Source organism: Geotrypetes seraphini, chromosome 11 (genome assembly GCF_902459505.1).
Source record: "Geotrypetes seraphini chromosome 11, aGeoSer1.1, whole genome shotgun sequence".
NCBI lineage: Eukaryota > Metazoa > Chordata > Amphibia > Gymnophiona > Dermophiidae > Geotrypetes > Geotrypetes seraphini.
In genome coordinates, this window is record NC_047094.1 from 127,161,258 (window position 1) to 127,179,874 (window position 18,617).

The following is an 18,617-nucleotide window of genomic DNA, read 5'->3' on the forward strand; positions in this document are numbered from 1 at the left end:
ACTGTGTTTTGAACTGTTTGTAGTTGTTTTATCATGGTTGTGGGGCAGGGGAGATAGAGTATCTTGCAGTAGTCTAGAAGACCTAGGACTAGGGACTGGACTAAGAGCTAGAATTGTGTTCTGTCGAATAATTTTTGAACTTGCCTTAAGTTTCTCATGACTGTGAATGATTTTTGTATTGTTTTGTTGATTTGTGGTTGCATGGTACAGCATCTGACTATCATCATTCCTAGAAGTTTTAGAGTGGGTTATATGGGGTATGTGATTGACTTTATTACTAGATTTGTTATGGTTGGGGTTTTATTATTTTCGAGGAGAATGAATTTTGTCTTGCTATTACCACTAGAGGATCATGTTTCCTATTACAGAATTAAAAAACAAAAGAAATTGACCCACAAAGAAGAAAATCCAGAGAAAACAAAAAAAACTCTGTGGAGTGACGATGTTCCTAAATGGACTTTATTTGAAAGTGTCAAAGTTCCAAAGGTACACTGAAATCATCCACATAAAATAATTTCATCCACATAAAAATAAATTATCCACATAAAATCCTTAAAGGACCTAGTCCACTAGGGATACAGGACCCAACACGGTTCGCGTTTCGACAAAAAGTCTTCTTCAGGGGTCCCTGGGAATCCTATAAAAGTGAATACGTGGGAAACAATTGTGTGGTGAGCTGAAAGTGAGACACTGCTTGCATTTGCAATAGAAAGACCTTTTTGTCGAAACGCGGACCCTGTTTGGTCCTGTATCCCTAGCGGACTAGGTCCTTTAAGGCTTTTATGTGGATGATTTATTTTTATGTGGATGAAATTATTTTATGTGGATGATTTCAGTGTACCTTTGGAACTTTGACACTTTCAAATAAAGTCTATTTAGGAACATCGTCACTCCACAGAGTATTTTTGGTTTTCTATTACAGAATTACCCCAAAGTGTCTTGTAAATTGCCTTGAACCTGTATTGGATAAGTATGATTAAGAAATCCTGATTATTAGATTAGATAATACAATAAAGAAGTAATTTCTGGTTAAACTGGATGTAAAGGGCAATAGTTTGAAACTATGAGCCAGCTATCAGCTAACAGAAAAAGACGATGCAATTATTTTTAATTCTATTGATTTTTAATTGTATGCACACAGCACTTTGTAGTGTTCAACTGTGCTATTTTAGTAAACCTATTAATTGGACTGCCAAGGGCTGACCAGAGACTAAATGAACTGTCTCTCTGATACAACAGCTCCATGAGAAGGTGTGGTCCTATGATTGTAACTACGTATGTGAGTGCAGCACCATCAAAAGCATGATCTGTGAACTCAGCAACTGTAGTGATGACAACATATGTGAAATAAGAGATGGCATCAGGGGCTGTTACCCAAAAGGTAAGTCAGATAGTGGTTAAAGTGCTTGATGGGAAATAGAAGGCTATTTTTAACCACTTTAAAGTGAGACTTCAGTACTGTTTTTAATGGAAAGTTTGAAAGCTTAACTGTATAAGTGCAGACTCATCAGCTTTAATTCATGAATTCACAGAAGTGAGGTCATGCCAGTGGCATAACCATTTGAGATGTGTGTGTTGCATGGTGACAGGTCAATTGCGCGCAAGACAATCGCGTGCCGATAAAAACGTGAAGACAACTCAGCGCAAAGACAATACCGCGCAAAGACTATAGCGCGAGAGACAATTGCGCGCAAGGATAACTCAGCGCAAGACAATTGAGCGTAACGATAACTGAGCGCCAGACAATTGAGCGCAACGATAACTCGGCGCAATGACAATTCAGCGTGCCTCTAGATGGCGCCTGCCGAACGAAGGCCACGCGCACGTTCAGCACGTTAACACATGATCACGTCACCACGTTGTTAGTATGGTTCCCTTGACTTTTTGCGTTTTCAGTATAAGTCACGTGAATGCATTTTTGTTACTATGGTTACGTTTCCGTTATAGGATAAGATTTGGTTTTGCTAGTATTTCATCTATAACAAATATTTGTCTTGCGTGGATTTTTCTTGCCTCTGGTGAGAGCGAACGTACTTCCACATTTCTTCATTTACAGGTATGTTTATATTTTCGGTTCACGCGCACGCGGATCCCCTTTGCAAGCGATACAAGGTGCGTGCTACACAATTGCAAGAAAAGTGAGGGTATAATAATAATAAAACTGAGCGCAATTGACTATGAACCGTTTATATTGGGTGTGTTTATATTTGCAGTTCACACGCGCACGCGGACCGTATCTGTTAATGTCGCTCTCTTTGCAAGCGATACAAGATGCGTGCTACACAATCGCAAGAAAAGCGAGGGTATAATAATAATAAAACTGAGTGCAATTGACTATGAACCATTTATATTGGGTATGTTTATATTTGCAGTTCGCACGCGGACCGTATTTGTTAATGTTGCTCTCATTGCAAGCGATACAAGGTGCGTGCTACACAATCGTAAGAAAAGCGAGGGTATAATAATAATAAAACTGAGCGCAATTGACTATGAACCGTTTATATTGGGTATGCACATTACAGAAAATAATTTGCGCTCAATTGTCTTGCGCTAGCTTGTCTTCGCGCTCACTTGTCTTACGCTCAGTTGTCCGCGCACGATTGTCTTGCACGCAATTGTCTATGAACCGTGTTGCATATGCACCTCCTTGTCAGACAGTCAATGTGCAGTCACCCTCTGTGCACAATCCACCATCTCTCCCTTCCTCTGCAATTACCTCCCCATCCCCAAGTCCATTCCTTACAATTACCTCCAGTCTTTGCCCAGGTAGCAGTAGTGGCACTTATAGGCTGCTTGGGGCCTGCACCAGAACTTTCTGTTTGAAGCATCCTGCCCCTTCTGACACAAACATAGTAAATGATGGCAGATAAAGACCTGAACGGTCCATCCAGTCTGCCCATTAGTTATACCCATTAAAAATAAGTGATTAAATTAACTTATCTCTTCTTTGATACTTCTGGGTCATAGACTGTAAAATCCATCTGGTAATGTCCTAGGTTCCAAATGCTGAAGTTGCCGTCCAAGCTGACTCCAGCCTATCCACCATCCTGTTTGCAGGATATCTACCAAAAAGTCTGGCCAGGAATATGCTCATGTTCCAAGTTAGTAGAGTTCCCTTTGATGCCCCCCCCAGCCCAATCCTACACCAAATCATCACATAGGGACACAGACCATGCAAATCTGTCCAGTACTGGCCTTAGCTCTTTAATTTACATTCTTCATTTTCTAATTAGAGATTTTGTCCCTCCTCTCCTCCAGAGTATACATATTTAGGTCTTCCAGCCTCTTCTCATACTTCTTTTGATTCAAACTCCTTACTATTTTTGTTGCCTTCCTCTGAACCACTTCATGTCTTTTTATATCCTTTACCACATACAGCCTCCAAAACTGAACACAATACTCCAAGTCTGGCCTTACCAACAACCTATATAGGGACATCAACTCCTCCCTTCTTCTGCTGGTTATTCCTCTTTCTATACAGCCTAGCATCCTTCTGGCTACAGCCACCACCTTATCACACTGTTTAGATGCCTTTAGATACTCAGACACAATGACCCCAAGGTCCCTCTCTCCATCAGAACTTATCAGCCTATCACCTCCCAGCACATATGGTTAACTCAGATCTCTACCCTCAAATGCATCTCTCTGCACTTCTTTGCATTGAATTTTAGTTGCCAGAAGTTAGACCGTTCTTCTAACTTTTGCAGATCCTTTTTTATGTTTTCTACTCCTTCTGGAGTGTCCACTCTATTACAAATCTTGGTATCATCCACAAAAAGGCTAACCTTACCTTCTAACCCGTCAGCAATGTTGCTCACAAACATATTAAACAGAATCAGTCCCAGCACCTTTATTTTTTCCGCCACTAGTTTGGAGAACCATATTGGTTTCCTTTTTCTCTTATTTTTATTTATTTTCTTCACATATAGGTCAATAGCTCTTTTCATTGCACCTTTCAACTTGGACCACTGTTTTCCCACTTCCCTAATGTTTTCCCATCCAATCAGGTCTTTCTTCAGGTACTCCTGTTATTTGAAATGTGAGTCCATTCAGAGAGAAAGTCCTGGTACGGGTTAAAGGTTATTGTAAGATGGGGGGAAAGATGCACCTCCTGTTAAAAATCCCTGGATATGTCACTGGGTCATGCTTAGGGAATAGGATAGATGGTTGCAAAAAAACAGCGTTGATTCAGTAGAGGGGTAATTTTCAAACTCTGCACTAGAAAAGAGACTTTACTTACTTTTTATTCACAAGCGCTACTGTAAGTGCAGTTGTGGCCAAAACTCTGCACGTCATGGAGCAAAGCACAGGCAAATACACATGTATTTTCTGCTGTGTAGAGTAGAGCAGCAATTGTTAAAAAAAATACATCTTAAAACAGTGGCATCACTTAGCAACCTACATGTACTGTATAAGTGCAGCCAATTATGTCAGTGGTCATATTTCTGAGCACTATGAGGGTAATTTCTGCAACCGGTTATCTAATCTAATCTAATCTAATCTAAATCTTGGGTTTATATACCGCATCATCTCCGCAGATGGAGCTCGACACGGTTTACATGGTTAGGGAAGGAACGGAACTCCAGTGGAATTATATAAGTATGAGAGAAGAGAGGTTGGTGTGAGAGTGCCAGGAGCGGGACGGGGTTACGTTCTGGAGAAGAGCCAGGTCTTCAGATGCTTACGGAATGGTAGAAGGGGGCTCAAATTGCGGAGAGGGGAAGGGAGACTGTTATCTAGACTGAGAGGACATAAAGGTACTTATATGAATTCTATTTTATAAGGATACATTGGTGCCTGCATATAATTATATAATATCAGCATAATTCCTGTAGAAATTACACCTAAAGTGAAACTGTGGATATGTATGCTTACTCAGAAGCAGGACTATCTAGTCACGTGGAAAATGCATAAATGTAAATGGTGATATACCATCTTTCTGTGGAACAATCAAAGCAATTTAACATTTATTATACATATACAGGTATTTTCTCTGGGGCTGATATCCAGTCATCCCTGGGCCTTTTGCTTTACATCCCAGATATTCAATACTAGACCATTTCCAGTGACCAGCATTGAATATATGGTTTTATTTTTAACTGTAAATGATCTCAGACAAAGTCCAAAATGCACAGATAACAGAGAGGAAAAGGTCTCAGTAACCCAGCAAATGATCCAATCAGGATGAGTTAGTTTGCACTAGCAGGGTTCCGGAATCTTTCATTGACCTGGTTTAACTTTTCTTAATTTTTTCTTTTTTCTTATTATTTTTAGTTTCGTAATAAGTTAGGAATAAATAACTTCAAGAAAAATATCCCCCTTCCTCTCAGTTAATGAGCAGTGATTGGCTCATACACTGACATTAAGGAGGGCATTAAAAAAATGGTCACCAGAAAAATGTCATGCATCTCTCCCAACAACCTCACATGAGTGTCTAGCAGTTCCCTCCCATCCCTTGGCTTGAGCCATCCTATCAAACAATAGCTGCACCCCCACCCCATGAAGACCCCCCCCCTCTAGAAGCAAAAATCCTAGGCACCCTTCTACTCTCCTGACTTGACCCAACCCAACCTTCCCTTGTTATTAATGATTGGACAGGTGTGGTCAGTTTGCTATATAAGGGGAAAAATCCCTTATATATCAGACAGAACCTGCATGATGCATTCCAGGATATACTTTGCGAAGATGGACACTGCCATTTTTTTTAAACAGCAATACTCGATGCAGGAGCAAGTGAGCATCACTCCTGGCTTTGTTCAAGTACATGACTGAAGGTACTCAAGACAGGTCCACTAAATAACTAGGGAAGAAACTCCCCAACCCCTGTCTGTCTCATTTGTTCTGTTTGTCTGTCCTAATTAGATTGTAAGCTCTTCTAAGCAGGGACCATCTATTACATGAATAGCATTGAGTATGCTTTTCAGCGTCATAGAAATGATAAATATTAGTACTTTTTGGTTATATGAGGAGTTTCCAGGGATAAATATAGAAAACTAATGGAAACAAGGGGGCTGGGTCAGGTGTTCTGCCTACCTGTCTATGTCACCTCAACCCTGGCAGTAGATTTCTTACATTGTGGACATCAAGTGCACAAGTTATTACCATATTTTGTGCTCCATAAGACACACTTTTTTCTCACCCAACAACCTCACATGAGTGTCTAGCAGTTCCCTCCCATCCCTTGGCTTGAGCCATCCTATCAAACAATAGCTGCACCCCCACCCCATGAAGACCCCCCCCCCTCTAGAAGCAAAAATCCTAGGCACCCTTCTACTCTCCTGACTTGACCCAACCCAACCTTCCCTTGTTATTAATGATTGGACAGGTGTGGTCAGTTTGCTATATAAGGGGAAAAATCCCTTATATATCAGACAGAACCTGCATGATGCATTCCAGGATATACTTTGCGAAGATGGACACTGCCATTTTTTTTAAACAGCAATACTCGATGCAGGAGCAAGTGAGCATCACTCCTGGCTTTGTTCAAGTACATGACTGAAGGTACTCAAGACAGGTCCACTAAATAACTAGGGAAGAAACTCCCCAACCCCTGTCTGTCTCATTTGTTCTGTTTGTCTGTCCTAATTAGATTGTAAGCTCTTCTAAGCAGGGACCATCTATTACATGAATAGCATTGAGTATGCTTTTCAGCGTCATAGAAATGATAAATATTAGTACTTTTTGGTTATATGAGGAGTTTCCAGGGATAAATATAGAAAACTAATGGAAACAAGGGGGCTGGGTCAGGTGTTCTGCCTACCTGTCTATGTCACCTCAACCCTGGCAGTAGATTTCTTACATTGTGGACATCAAGTGCACAAGTTATTACCATATTTTGTGCTCCATAAGACACACTTTTTTCTCACCCAACAACCTCACATGAGTGTCTAGCAGTTCCCTCCCATCCCTTGGCTTGAGCCATCCTATCAAACAATAGCTGCACCCCCACCCCATGAAGACCCCCCCCCCTCTAGAAGCAAAAATCCTAGGCACCCTTCTACTCTCCTGACTTGACCCAACCCAACCTTCCCTTGTTATTAATGATTGGACAGGTGTGGTCAGTTTGCTATATAAGGGGAAAAATCCCTTATATATCAGACAGAACCTGCATGATGCATTCCAGGATATACTTTGCGAAGATGGACACTGCCATTTTTTTTAAACAGCAATACTCGATGCAGGAGCAAGTGAGCATCACTCCTGGCTTTGTTCAAGTACATGACTGAAGGTACTCAAGACAGGTCCACTAAATAACTAGGGAAGAAACTCCCCAACCCCTGTCTGTCTCATTTGTTCTGTTTGTCTGTCCTAATTAGATTGTAAGCTCTTCTAAGCAGGGACCATCTATTACATGAATAGCATTGAGTATGCTTTTCAGCGTCATAGAAATGATAAATATTAGTACTTTTTGGTTATATGAGGAGTTTCCAGGGATAAATATAGAAAACTAATGGAAACAAGGGGGCTGGGTCAGGTGTTCTGCCTACCTGTCTATGTCACCTCAACCCTGGCAGTAGATTTCTTACATTGTGGACATCAAGTGCACAAGTTATTACCATATTTTGCGCTCCATAAGACACACTTTTTTCTCACCCAAAAGTGGATGGACATGTCGGTGAGTCTTATACAGCGAAGATAACTTTTTAAAACATTTCCACCTTTTTCTAATGTCCCATTCATTGGGGGTACACAGACTGACCACCGACCGCCCCCTGCTAGTGAGATCTTTCAGGGAGGCCTTCTTAAGAGGTTTGAATGGCCTATGCTGGAGGGAGTGCAATGCCAAATTAAGGTTTCACTCAGGATAAATTGCTTGAAGAGAAGTGCATAAATGACCAACACCCTTCAAGAAACAAACTGTGTATGGGTGATCTACCAAAGAGAATCTCTTGAGACACTTCCTAAAACAAGCCAAAGCTTCCACCTGGATTTTCAAAAAAAAGCAAGGCTAATCCCTTCTGAAGATTGTCCTGAGAATAAGCTAATATATGCAACACCAAAGATTAAAGAGCTAATATCAATCTTTTTGAACATGAGGCTTCAAAGGTTCTTCATAGTCTAATATAAGCCCTAAAGTAGATCATTTCCCTTATCCTGGTTTGCAACAAGCTAGTTGTGATTCCTTTTGAATATCTCTTATGCCTTAAACATGACCTCTCAATAGCCAGACCATAAGACCAAAGGGTAATGGATCATCCATGAGAATCAGACCTTGAAACAACACAGACCTCTGTTTTGAGGAAGAGGGACTGCTTGGTCTAGCTGTATATAAATCAGATCCGCATAACATGGCTTCTAGGCCAATCTGACACTAGCTGATTATAAAGCAAGACTTTAATTTTCCCACTTGTCCTGGGGTTGCATTTTCTCAAGTGTTAATTAATACATTATCCTCATTCGAACTAAATCAAATTCTTGACCTGCCAGCATATCAAGCAGGTCATGTGTTGGATTTAATTTTTTTGCCTCTATTCGTTGTTGCATTGGCAAATGTATAGATTGAACCACAATTGTTGACATACCATTCATTAGTGTTGTTGTCTCTAAAATTGAATTTTGATGTGCCAGTGTGACCTGAGAGCTCTAGAACATTGAAAAAGAGGTCAAAAACATAATCTGCAGCTCTTGAAAGTGAATCGAAGCCTATGTTGAGGGGAATGGAAGAGCTAGATATTGAGAGTGTAAGTAAGGGTTCCAGTTCCAGTGCAGGTCCCTTGGAATGGAACAGGCTCCCTGTGGCTATTTAACATCAGAAGAATTTGCATGTAATTAAGAAACTATTAAAGCGGCATCTATTTTGTGTGATGACAGCAACCCTTTGAGGCTTCAGCATTTGGACTCTGTGATCTCTACATTTTTATAGCTTGTATATTGTGGGTTTTTTTGTTTGTTTTTTAAATTAACTACATATATTACGTTGTTATCCACCTTGGACAAAGGTGGAATATAAGTTAATTAGCTATAAACTATTAACAGCATAAGCCCTGATGGTAAGCAGTTCTCTCATGAACTCTTATGAACATCAGTGTTGTGCTTGTTACGCCCTCCCTACATGCAGGGACAACACTTTTGGTTTGTTTATTGTAGTCATTCAATTACAAAAGCATTCCTTCTAATCGCTTTGCTTTTTGCCTACATTATTTGAGACCCCTGAGGCAGGTATATTTTTATGCCGAAACACAATACTGTGTTAGGTCAAGATTGTCTGTGATTGGACATAAATAAACTTTTTAATGGAAATCCTCCTTGGTTCACTTCATCAGTGGAGAGTCCATTGTCCCATCCCATTCCACTCTCCTTCTCTTTTGGCTATTATTGCTTTCGTGAGTTTGGTCCTTGCTGGACTCCTTGTGCTTCGTACTCTTCTGAACATCAGCCATGGGGGAAAGACATACAGAAGTTCACTGCTGTACCTACACATCCGGATTTTTGAGTGCAGTCCTCTTCATCAATTGCAAAAAGCAATTGGCTTTGGCAATTCTGATTGCTATGAAGTCAAAGATTGGATGATCCTTGCTAAACATAATGAGCCTGAAGGCCTCCTTTAAAAACTACCATTCTCCTGGATCCAGAGAATGATGAAAGGAAAGGGAAAGGAAATAGGACTTAATATACCACCTTTCTGCAGTTACAACCAAAGTGATTTACATATTATATAAAGGTACTTACTTTTGTACCTGGGGCAATGGAGGGTTAGATCACTTGACCACATACAACGAGCTGCAGTGGGAATCAAAGCTACTAGGCTACGCCTCCACTCTACAATCCAGAATTTGATAACCAAGCTGCGAACTTTCCTTCTGTGTACTACAATTTATTAACCTATGAGGGGTGCTTAATAATTTATCTACCTGAGTAAGAAAGAAAAGTAGCAAGCATGTTGAAACAAGTCTGTTCACGAACAGTTGCAGCTCAGTGCAAGTCTAACATTCCAAAAGACAGAATGTCAGGAGAGTCCTCATGTGAATCAAGTAATAAATGCCAGATTTGGAGCACCATTCAGTGATAAAATTTCTCACAAAAGAAGGGAAAAAGCCAAAGGATATTTATGAACGTATGTCTGCAATTTAGTCTTCCCCATCATCCTACAAAGTAAAATTTAGGAGCAAGCAGTTTAAGTGGAGTAGCGAGTCCATTGAAGAAGACCCTCACACTGGAAAGCCTGTGGAAGCAACTTCCACAGAAATATGCAACAAAGTAAAGGATTTAATTTTGTCTTACAGACGAATTAAGGTTTCCCATATAGCGGAAGAAATGGGCCTCTCGGCAGGTACAGTTTGGAAAATAATTCATGAAAAGTTGGGCATGTCCAAGGTCGGTGCAAGATGGGTTCTAAGAATGCTGATGCCATGTCAGAAGGCAAGGAGGCCCAAGTGTTGTCAGGAAAACTTTGAAATGTTCCTTGAAGACCAAGTGAATTTTTTTCATTGTTTGGTGACTGGAGATGAGACTTGAGCCTATCATAGAGATCCTAAATCCAAAATGGAGTCAATGCAGTGGATGTACATGTCATCCCCCCACCCCGAAAAAGATCAAGACAGAAAAATCTGCAGACAAAGTCATGGCAACTGTTTTCTGGGATGATGAAGGACTTTTCTTCTGGAGTTCATGCCACACAAGACAACCTTAACTGGGGAGAGTCATGCCAACACAATGATCGCTTTGCTGGAGTCAAGGAGAAAAGACGAGGAAAACTCACAGCAAGCGTTCTTCTTCACATCAATGCACCAGTGCACATGTCAAGTCAATCACATGCTGCCATTCTAGCTCCCTCATATTATTTCCTGTTCTGAGTTTTGAAGAAATCTCTCTTTGGACAGCTGTTTTCAAGTGATGAAGATGTCAAGGAAGCTGTGATGTCCTAGTTTGAAGGTCAAACAGAAGAATTCGGTAAGTCTGATTTCTGTGGTAAGAAAATTAATGGAAACACTTATAAAACAGAGAATGATGGATGATTCCAAGATGGTTGCGGAACAGATGTGCTGAGAGGTACGTATCTGAACTGCTCCACTTCGACTTTCTTTTCCTCAGCTGACGGCTTTGTGGCCTAGCTTTTCTTCTGATGTCGAAGAGGAGGGGCAAGAGTACCGCTGGCTCCTCGCGGTGCTCTGAAATGCTGACTCCAGGTAATATCGAGAAGTTGTTGCGGCGGATGCAGGGAGCTGCATCATTAATGCTGGATGCTAGCCTTCTGAGGGCACCTGGACATGGCGAAACCGGAGCTGCCTCTCTTGGGCCGGATACTACACTCAGCCCCAACTTGAGAGCTCTACCCCCGCAACCTCAGATCACCAGTTCTCCCAGAGCTGAGGAAACCCCTGAGATGGGGGAGGGTCTTCTCCCTGAGGTGGTAAGTTCAACACTGGAGACTGTGGAGGCAGAGCTCTCTGATGAGGGTGTCTCTGCAGGAGAATCTGGGCATGTGTTAGCAACGGGAGGTGAAGAAAGACAGCCGGAGCATAGAATTCTTTTCTTCTGAGGGTGAGCATTTTTACACTCACCAAAAGTTTTCAATTTTGGAGAAGCCTGCACAAGTGACCCTGGAGTACTTATGGGATTTAGTCGCAAACATTACCAAATCTATTAGTCCCAATTTCCAATATATTGAAAATAAATTGATTCAACATACAAAAGAGCTGAAGGGATTAAGTGAAGATCTGACTGTTAAGAACATAAGAATTGCCGCTGCTGGGTCAGACCAGTGGTCCGTTGCGCCCAGTAGTCCGCTCACGCGGCGCCCCCAGGTCAAAGACCAGTGCCCTAACAGAGACCAGCCCTACCTGCGTTCGTTCCGGTTCAGCAGAAACATGTCCAACCTTGTCTTGAATCCCTGGAGGGTGTTTTCCCCTATAACAGTTTCCAGAAGAGCATTCCAGTTCTCTACCACTCTCTGGGTGAAGAAAAACTTTCTTACATTTGTACGGAATCTATCTCCTTTCAACTTTAGAAAGTGCCATCTCGTTCTCTCTACCTTGGAGAGGGTGAACAACCTGTCTTTATCTAATAAGTTTATTCCCTTCATTATCTTGAAAGTTTCAATCATGTCTCCTCTCAGTCTCCTCTTTTCAAGGGAGAAGAGGCCTAGCTTCTCTAATCTCTCACTGTACAGCAACTTGTCCAACCCCTTAACAATTTTAGTCGCTCTTCTTTTCACCCTTTCGAGTAGTATCGTGTTCTTCTTCATGTACGGCGACCAGTGCTGGATGCAGTACTCCAGATGAGGGCGCACCATGGCCTGGTACAGTGGCATGATAACCTTCTCCGATCTGTTCGTGATCCCCTTCTTAATCATTCCTAGCATTCTGTTCGCCCTTTTTGCCGCCTACACATATTGGGCGGACAGCTTCATTGACTTGTCGACCAGTACTCCCAAGTCACTTTCCTGGGGGGTCTCTCCAAGTACTGCCCTGGACATCTTGTATTTGTGTGTGGGATTTCTGATACCGACATATATTACCTTACATTTATCCACATTGAACCTCATTTGCCATGTCACTGCCCATTTCTCGAGTGTGGTTATGTCGTGTTGCAGATCTTCACAATCCCCCTGCATCTTCACTACTCTAAATAATTTTGTATCATCCGCAAATTTAATCACCTCATTCATCGTACCCATTTCCAGATCATTTATGAATATGTTGAAGAGCAAGGGTCCAAGCACCGAGCCCTGCGGCACCCCACTGGTGACCTTCTTCCAGTCCGAATATTGTCCATTTACCCCCACCCTCTGTTTCCTATCCGCTAGCCAGTTTTTAATCCACGTATTTCACTCTCTATTCCATGGCTCTCAGTTTTCCGAAGTAATCGTTCAGGCGGAACCTTGTCGAACACCTTCTGAAAATCCAGGTATAAAATGTCGACCGGGTCAAACTTGTCTATCTGCCTGTTTACTCCCTCGAAGAAGTGCAGCAAGTTCGTCAAACAGGATAGTCCATTGCTAAAGCCGTGCTGACTGGTTCAAATATAATAATAATAATAAATTTATTCTTTTATACCGCCATAGTCAGATAATAAGTATATATTAGCACCCCCGCCCTCCTCCCCTCCCCCCTTCCTGGATGTGTTCAACACTCATAGAGAAACTAAAGGGTAATACTAATGATCAAGTCAAACAAAATTTTGTTAATGGGTCCCAAATTTTTTAAAAATTACTGTAGTGTCCCAATTGTGTTGCATGTGTACGTTCAAATTTATAAACTTGGCATAAAGATTCCCATCAGAAATTGTAATTTAGCCTATCCCAATTCTTCCAATTTTTCATGTTGTTTGTTGGTTCTGATTGTGTAAATGGAGGTTTATCTCCTTGTTTTTGCTTGGATATTGTATCCCCTCATACCCCTCCATATTCCCCTGTACCTTTGGGTGAAACATCAGCAGGAGAGATACACACTCCCTCTTGACGATAGGGCTGCCACTTCAAAATGGTGACCCTTCCCCCTCCCAGTGCATCTTAGGATGCACTGGGAGGGCCTAAGTCAGCCCTGATTGGCTTAGTCACCTCCCAGTGCATCTTGGGATTCACTTGGAGATTCACTAGGAGGGGCCTTAGGTGGCCCTGATTGACTTATATGCACTTAGAGGGATTCCCGGACAAAGATAGGCATCGGAAATGTAGGCCAGAGTTTTCCGGCGCCTATCTTTGCATGAATCACGCCTATGAAGGCACTTTAGGCCGCTTAATGCCTCTTCTGGCATTGGCCAAGCCTACTTTGGTATTTGGAGACCCAAAGCATCTATGTAGGTATGTTTCCGGCACATTTTATTTAGGTAGGCGCTTTATTTTTACCATTTTAAACAGCGTATTTCAATTAACTTACAACTGGTAGGGCACCTACTGGTGTCTACGTTTTAGCACCATTTATAGAATATCCCCCTTTATGTCTTCTGTCTCTTTAGTTCAGTGTTATAACTCAGTATTTCTATACTATTGATGGAGCATCTCTTATTGGTGTCATTTCTGATGTCATCAACTTTTGATATGAAGAAGGTTGCTAATTGGTCGGCACTAGAACATTTATTAATTTACTCCCCTTTTGCAAAACCGCAAAAGCACTTTATAGTGCTTGCCGACACAGCAAATGCTCTACGCTGCTCCTGATGATGAACTCTGTCAGAGCAGCGTAGAGCATTCAGTGCGCCGACCAGCGCTAAAAAAGTTTTTGTGGTTTTGTAAAAGGGGGGGGGGGGTTAGTTATTAATTCCATAGGTGTTGCTAGGAAACTTGTTATTAAACAAAAAATTACATGTCTGGTTTTTCTTTTCCTATTTATTCGGTGTAGTATTTGTTTGGGCTGGTTTTGTTTGATTTTTATATATGTTTATCTTTTTTCTTCATACTATCCTATGTTCCTCTCTTTGATTTTTGTGCCATTTTCTTTCAAGTATCCCGTTTCAGGGATAGCAATTTGTCTGTGAACCAGGGGGTGCCTCTTCTGTTTGAAATTTTCTTTTTGGGGCTGTTTTTGTTCCATTTATTGATGGCTAGTTCTCCATTTTGATCATTCATTGTTTTGTCTATTTTTTACCAAAATAAAATGCTATTTTTCTTCTTGTTTCTTTAGCGATTCTGTTGTCATGCTTCTGTCTAAGTGTTCTGGTCACTAGATGGTGAAATGTGATAGGTTATGGTCTGGCTATATTACTGGGGACCAATTTTTACATTTTTATTGCTTTTGTAGGAAAGCAAAGCTGATGACCTTTGTTGTGAGTTTTATGGAAGGACAGGATTTCTAGAACTAGGTCTTTTAAGAAAAAAAGAAATTCAGCGGTTTATTTGTCTTATAAGGAAACATCCACTTATACAAATGCCCCATAGTACCTACTTTAGGAAATATGGCCCCAATTCTATAAATGGGCCCAGCTAGTTAGGCACCAGTTTTAATTAGTTTAATTTCCTTTAATCGATACGATAATTGATTGTGTCATTTAAAAGCAATTAAAATATCATTTTAAAAAAGATGACGCCTCCACACAAGGCCCTGGAACTGCAACTACGGAGGCGCCTACCTGCACCTAAGGGTAAAATAGGCATGGTTAGTGCCGGAAGTACTCTAAGGGATTGGTAGGCACTTCTGTAGTCGCGATTCTCATCACAGATAGGCGCTAGACATGTAGGTCTTGTAAACCATTTTTGGCATCTGTGTCATAGCCGTGATTCTATAAATGGTGCCAACACGTGATTGATAGGCGATTGCCATTTTTGTGGGCGGCTGACGATCACGGTGCCATTTATAGAATCCGGGCCTATGTGCATATCTGCTTCTGGGGGTAGGGAACGAGCAGAGTAGGAGTGGAATTGGCACTTAGATATGCATTTTATAATACACTTATAATTACACCTGGCTTTGAGCTGGTTGAAATGTGTCTACTTTCCTTGGAATAATTTTATAAACATATGTATATTGCTTTTATAAGGCAGGCACAGCATATGCACCTGCATGCCTTGATAAACTAGGTACCCTGTTATAAAATTACCCCCACCCCCCCACGTGTACAATTCCCTTCTCTTGACCTAAATATGTCCCCAGAAAAATCTGTCCAAGTTAGATTGTAAGCTCTTATGAGCAGGGACCATCCATAAATATCAACATGTACAGTGCTGCATATGCATTTCAGCGCTATATAAGTGATAAGTTGTAGTAGTAGGTAAATTATTTTTGGCTTTTTTTTTTAGGGTGAGCAGTTTTCAGACAACTAATATACAAATGGAAAATGCTTGATCACAGGGGAATAGCTTTGATAATTGCTCTCCCCATTTATTATTACAAACTTACAAATCTGTATCCCCACCAAGTGATGCTGCATTATAATAACAAGCGTTTGCATTACAGATCCATGCAGCACAAAATTGTGCAAGGCAAAAGAATACTGTCAGGTCAACAGTGGAAGAGCTGAATGCATCCCACAGTTCACTGCAGAGTGCTGGGCCTGGGGAGAACCACATTACTGTACCCTTGACAACAATGAATATGACTTCCAAGGCACCTGCACCTACACCTTTGTTGAATATGATGGCAGTGACCCTACACTGATCCCCTTCACTGTTGATGCAAAGAATGACAACAGAGGAAGCCAAGAGTATTCCTATGTGTGCCAGGTTACCATCCGCACATTAGGACATCAAATCATCATGAAGACAGGCCAGTTTCCACAAATCATAGTAAGTCAATCTCCATGCTGCCTATTTATTTATTCTAAAAGTGTTACTAGATTTAAGTGTGGAAGGTATCTCATGTCAAGTTCTTGCTCCAGTCTCCCGAATTTAATGTCAATCAGCTCATAATACATGGGCCTCAAAAAGGCTTATTAGAGGACTTGAAGAAACTGAGCGCAAGGGCACCAATATTGAGACCAGGGGAGACAACCCAGCTACCTTCTACTGTCCATGGTGTTCCCAGATATTCCATGCCATTGGCATAGAATATCCAGGGCAAAGTTCACTGGCTCAAATTTAGCTGGCTAAACCATTATTCAGCAGCTGGCCAGCTAAATCAAAACAACAAAAGATAGATATGCTTTGTAGGCGAAAATCACTTTATAAGCACTATAATTAACTCAAAACGCTGCTGCAAGACTGATTGTACACATGTAAAAAAAAATGAACACATTACGCCTGTCCTTAGAGAATCACATTGACTGCCAATTTATGCAAAAACAGATTTCAAAGTGTTATGCCTTATTTATAACATAAATAAAAGTCTTCACAAATAAAAGCGATGTAAGTAAATAATGAATCCATAAAACACACAGTAAAAAATTGTGGTATGGACCCGACACGGTCCGTGTTTTGGTAATGAGTAACGTTCTTCTGGGGTCCGTTGTTTTGTTGCTATTTGCACTTTCACACCATCAGCATTTATGATTTATTGACTTATATCACGCTTTGTACAAAGCTGGTTCCAACTAGTACATACATAGTTAAAACAACTTCACATACAGTACAGACAAATCAAACAATCAAAATCTATCAGTGACCAGCGCTTACAGTTATCATAAAGTCTTAATGCCCATATTTCATCTTACAAAACAAGAACTTCTTCAATAATTTCTTTAAATTATTCAAATTTCCCTGCTCATTCCATGCCTGTGGGTCTCTACAGGAGAATATGCTTGCCCTAGACATTTTCAAGCGCAATTGTTTAAAAGGGGGAAGAAACAAATCAGCACGTTCCACAGAACGAGAGTGAAACATATGGCAGAATACTATCTATCAGATACCTTGGTGCTAGCCTATGTACATACAAGTATACCATAACCCTTTGTAACGTATCCGATAATCTAATTTGATGTAGTATTCTGACACATGTTTCCAACTTCCCAATTTAAATAGTGTCCTAACAACCGAATTCCATGCCACCTGCATAGCACATAGAGTTGAGGCTGATATTCCTCAACCCAAATGACCCCAGCAACTACCATCCAGTTTCCAACCTCCTATTCGTCTCCAAACTCTTAGAATGAATAGTACTCCACCGATAACAGCCTTTTATTGAAGAATAAGGAGCCCTCTCTCCATTCTAATCTGGCTTCCAAGCAGGCCACAGCACAGAAACGATCCTCCTAGACATCATAGAAGACAGCTGGTCAATGATGGACAAAGGCAGCGACACCCTTCTAATACTACTAGACCTGAGCGCTGCCTTTGACACCATCGATCACCAGCTCCTAATGCACATACTTACTGACCTTGGAATCGAGGACTCCACCCTCCAATGGTTCGTCTCCTTTCTGCATCAAAAAACTCAATCAGTAATGCTAGGATCACACAAATCAGAACCCAAACCTATCAAATACGGAGTCCCCTAGGGTGCAATGCTATCCCCTCTTCCATTTAACCTTTACATCAAACTAGTCATTAATATTGCCCAAAACTATAACATCAAAGTCCACTCCTATGCTGATGACATCCAGCTTCTGATCCCTCTAGGATCCGCCCAAGTGCTTTCTTTTGGATGTCTATCTTTTTTGAAAATGAGCCCCATGGAGGGACATAATAAAAAAAAAGGTTTAAAGTCCCCTTTTGGCCTAAGGCCCTAGGCTCACAAAGTAGGCAGCAGGGAAATGTCCATTCTCAAAAAAAATGCCGAAAATATGGTTTTATTAGAGAATGGCCTACCTATATGTTCAATACAGAAAAAACTCCAAAAGTTCTGCCAGAGAAGCTTAACAAGATACCAGATAAAGAGGCAGTCAAGATCAATTGGTTCTCGAAGAGACTGTTGACTGCCTAAAAAGTGCATCCATAAAATATCATAGAGGTCTCTGACTTAAAGGCAGGCAGAACCATTTTCTGCCATAACAGAAGAGAGAAGTTGAAACTACAGTAAATGCTACACATCTTTATCTTCACTGAGTTGATATGGTCCTGAATGTGGGAACATACTGGGCTAATGAAGGTCCTGAAAAGATCCTTACACTAGTCCCTCATACCAATCTCATGTAATGATTCCTTGTTCTAATCTAGAACACCCCAAAGAGAGCGCTATGCTTCCAAGATTAAATATGCTTACATACACCATCAGAACACTCCCTCCAACTCCAGACAGCTTGGAAAAGATCCTATTCCCATGTCTTACCAAACCTCTGGAATAGCCTACCTCATCATATCAGAGCTCATA

General features: G+C 41.1%; 1 protein-coding gene across 1 annotated transcript in view; it reads left to right on the forward strand.

Annotated features, from left to right (window-relative positions):
- Positions 1–18,617, forward strand: part of LOC117368881 (IgGFc-binding protein-like) — a 143,988-nt gene that overhangs the window by 45,738 nt on the left and 79,633 nt on the right. The window contains exons 9-10 of the mRNA XM_033962625.1: positions 1,240–1,381; positions 15,831–16,159. Of these exons, the coding sequence (XP_033818516.1) occupies positions 1,240–1,381; positions 15,831–16,159 (471 nt within the window). The remainder of the gene's footprint in view (positions 1–1,239; positions 1,382–15,830; positions 16,160–18,617) is intronic.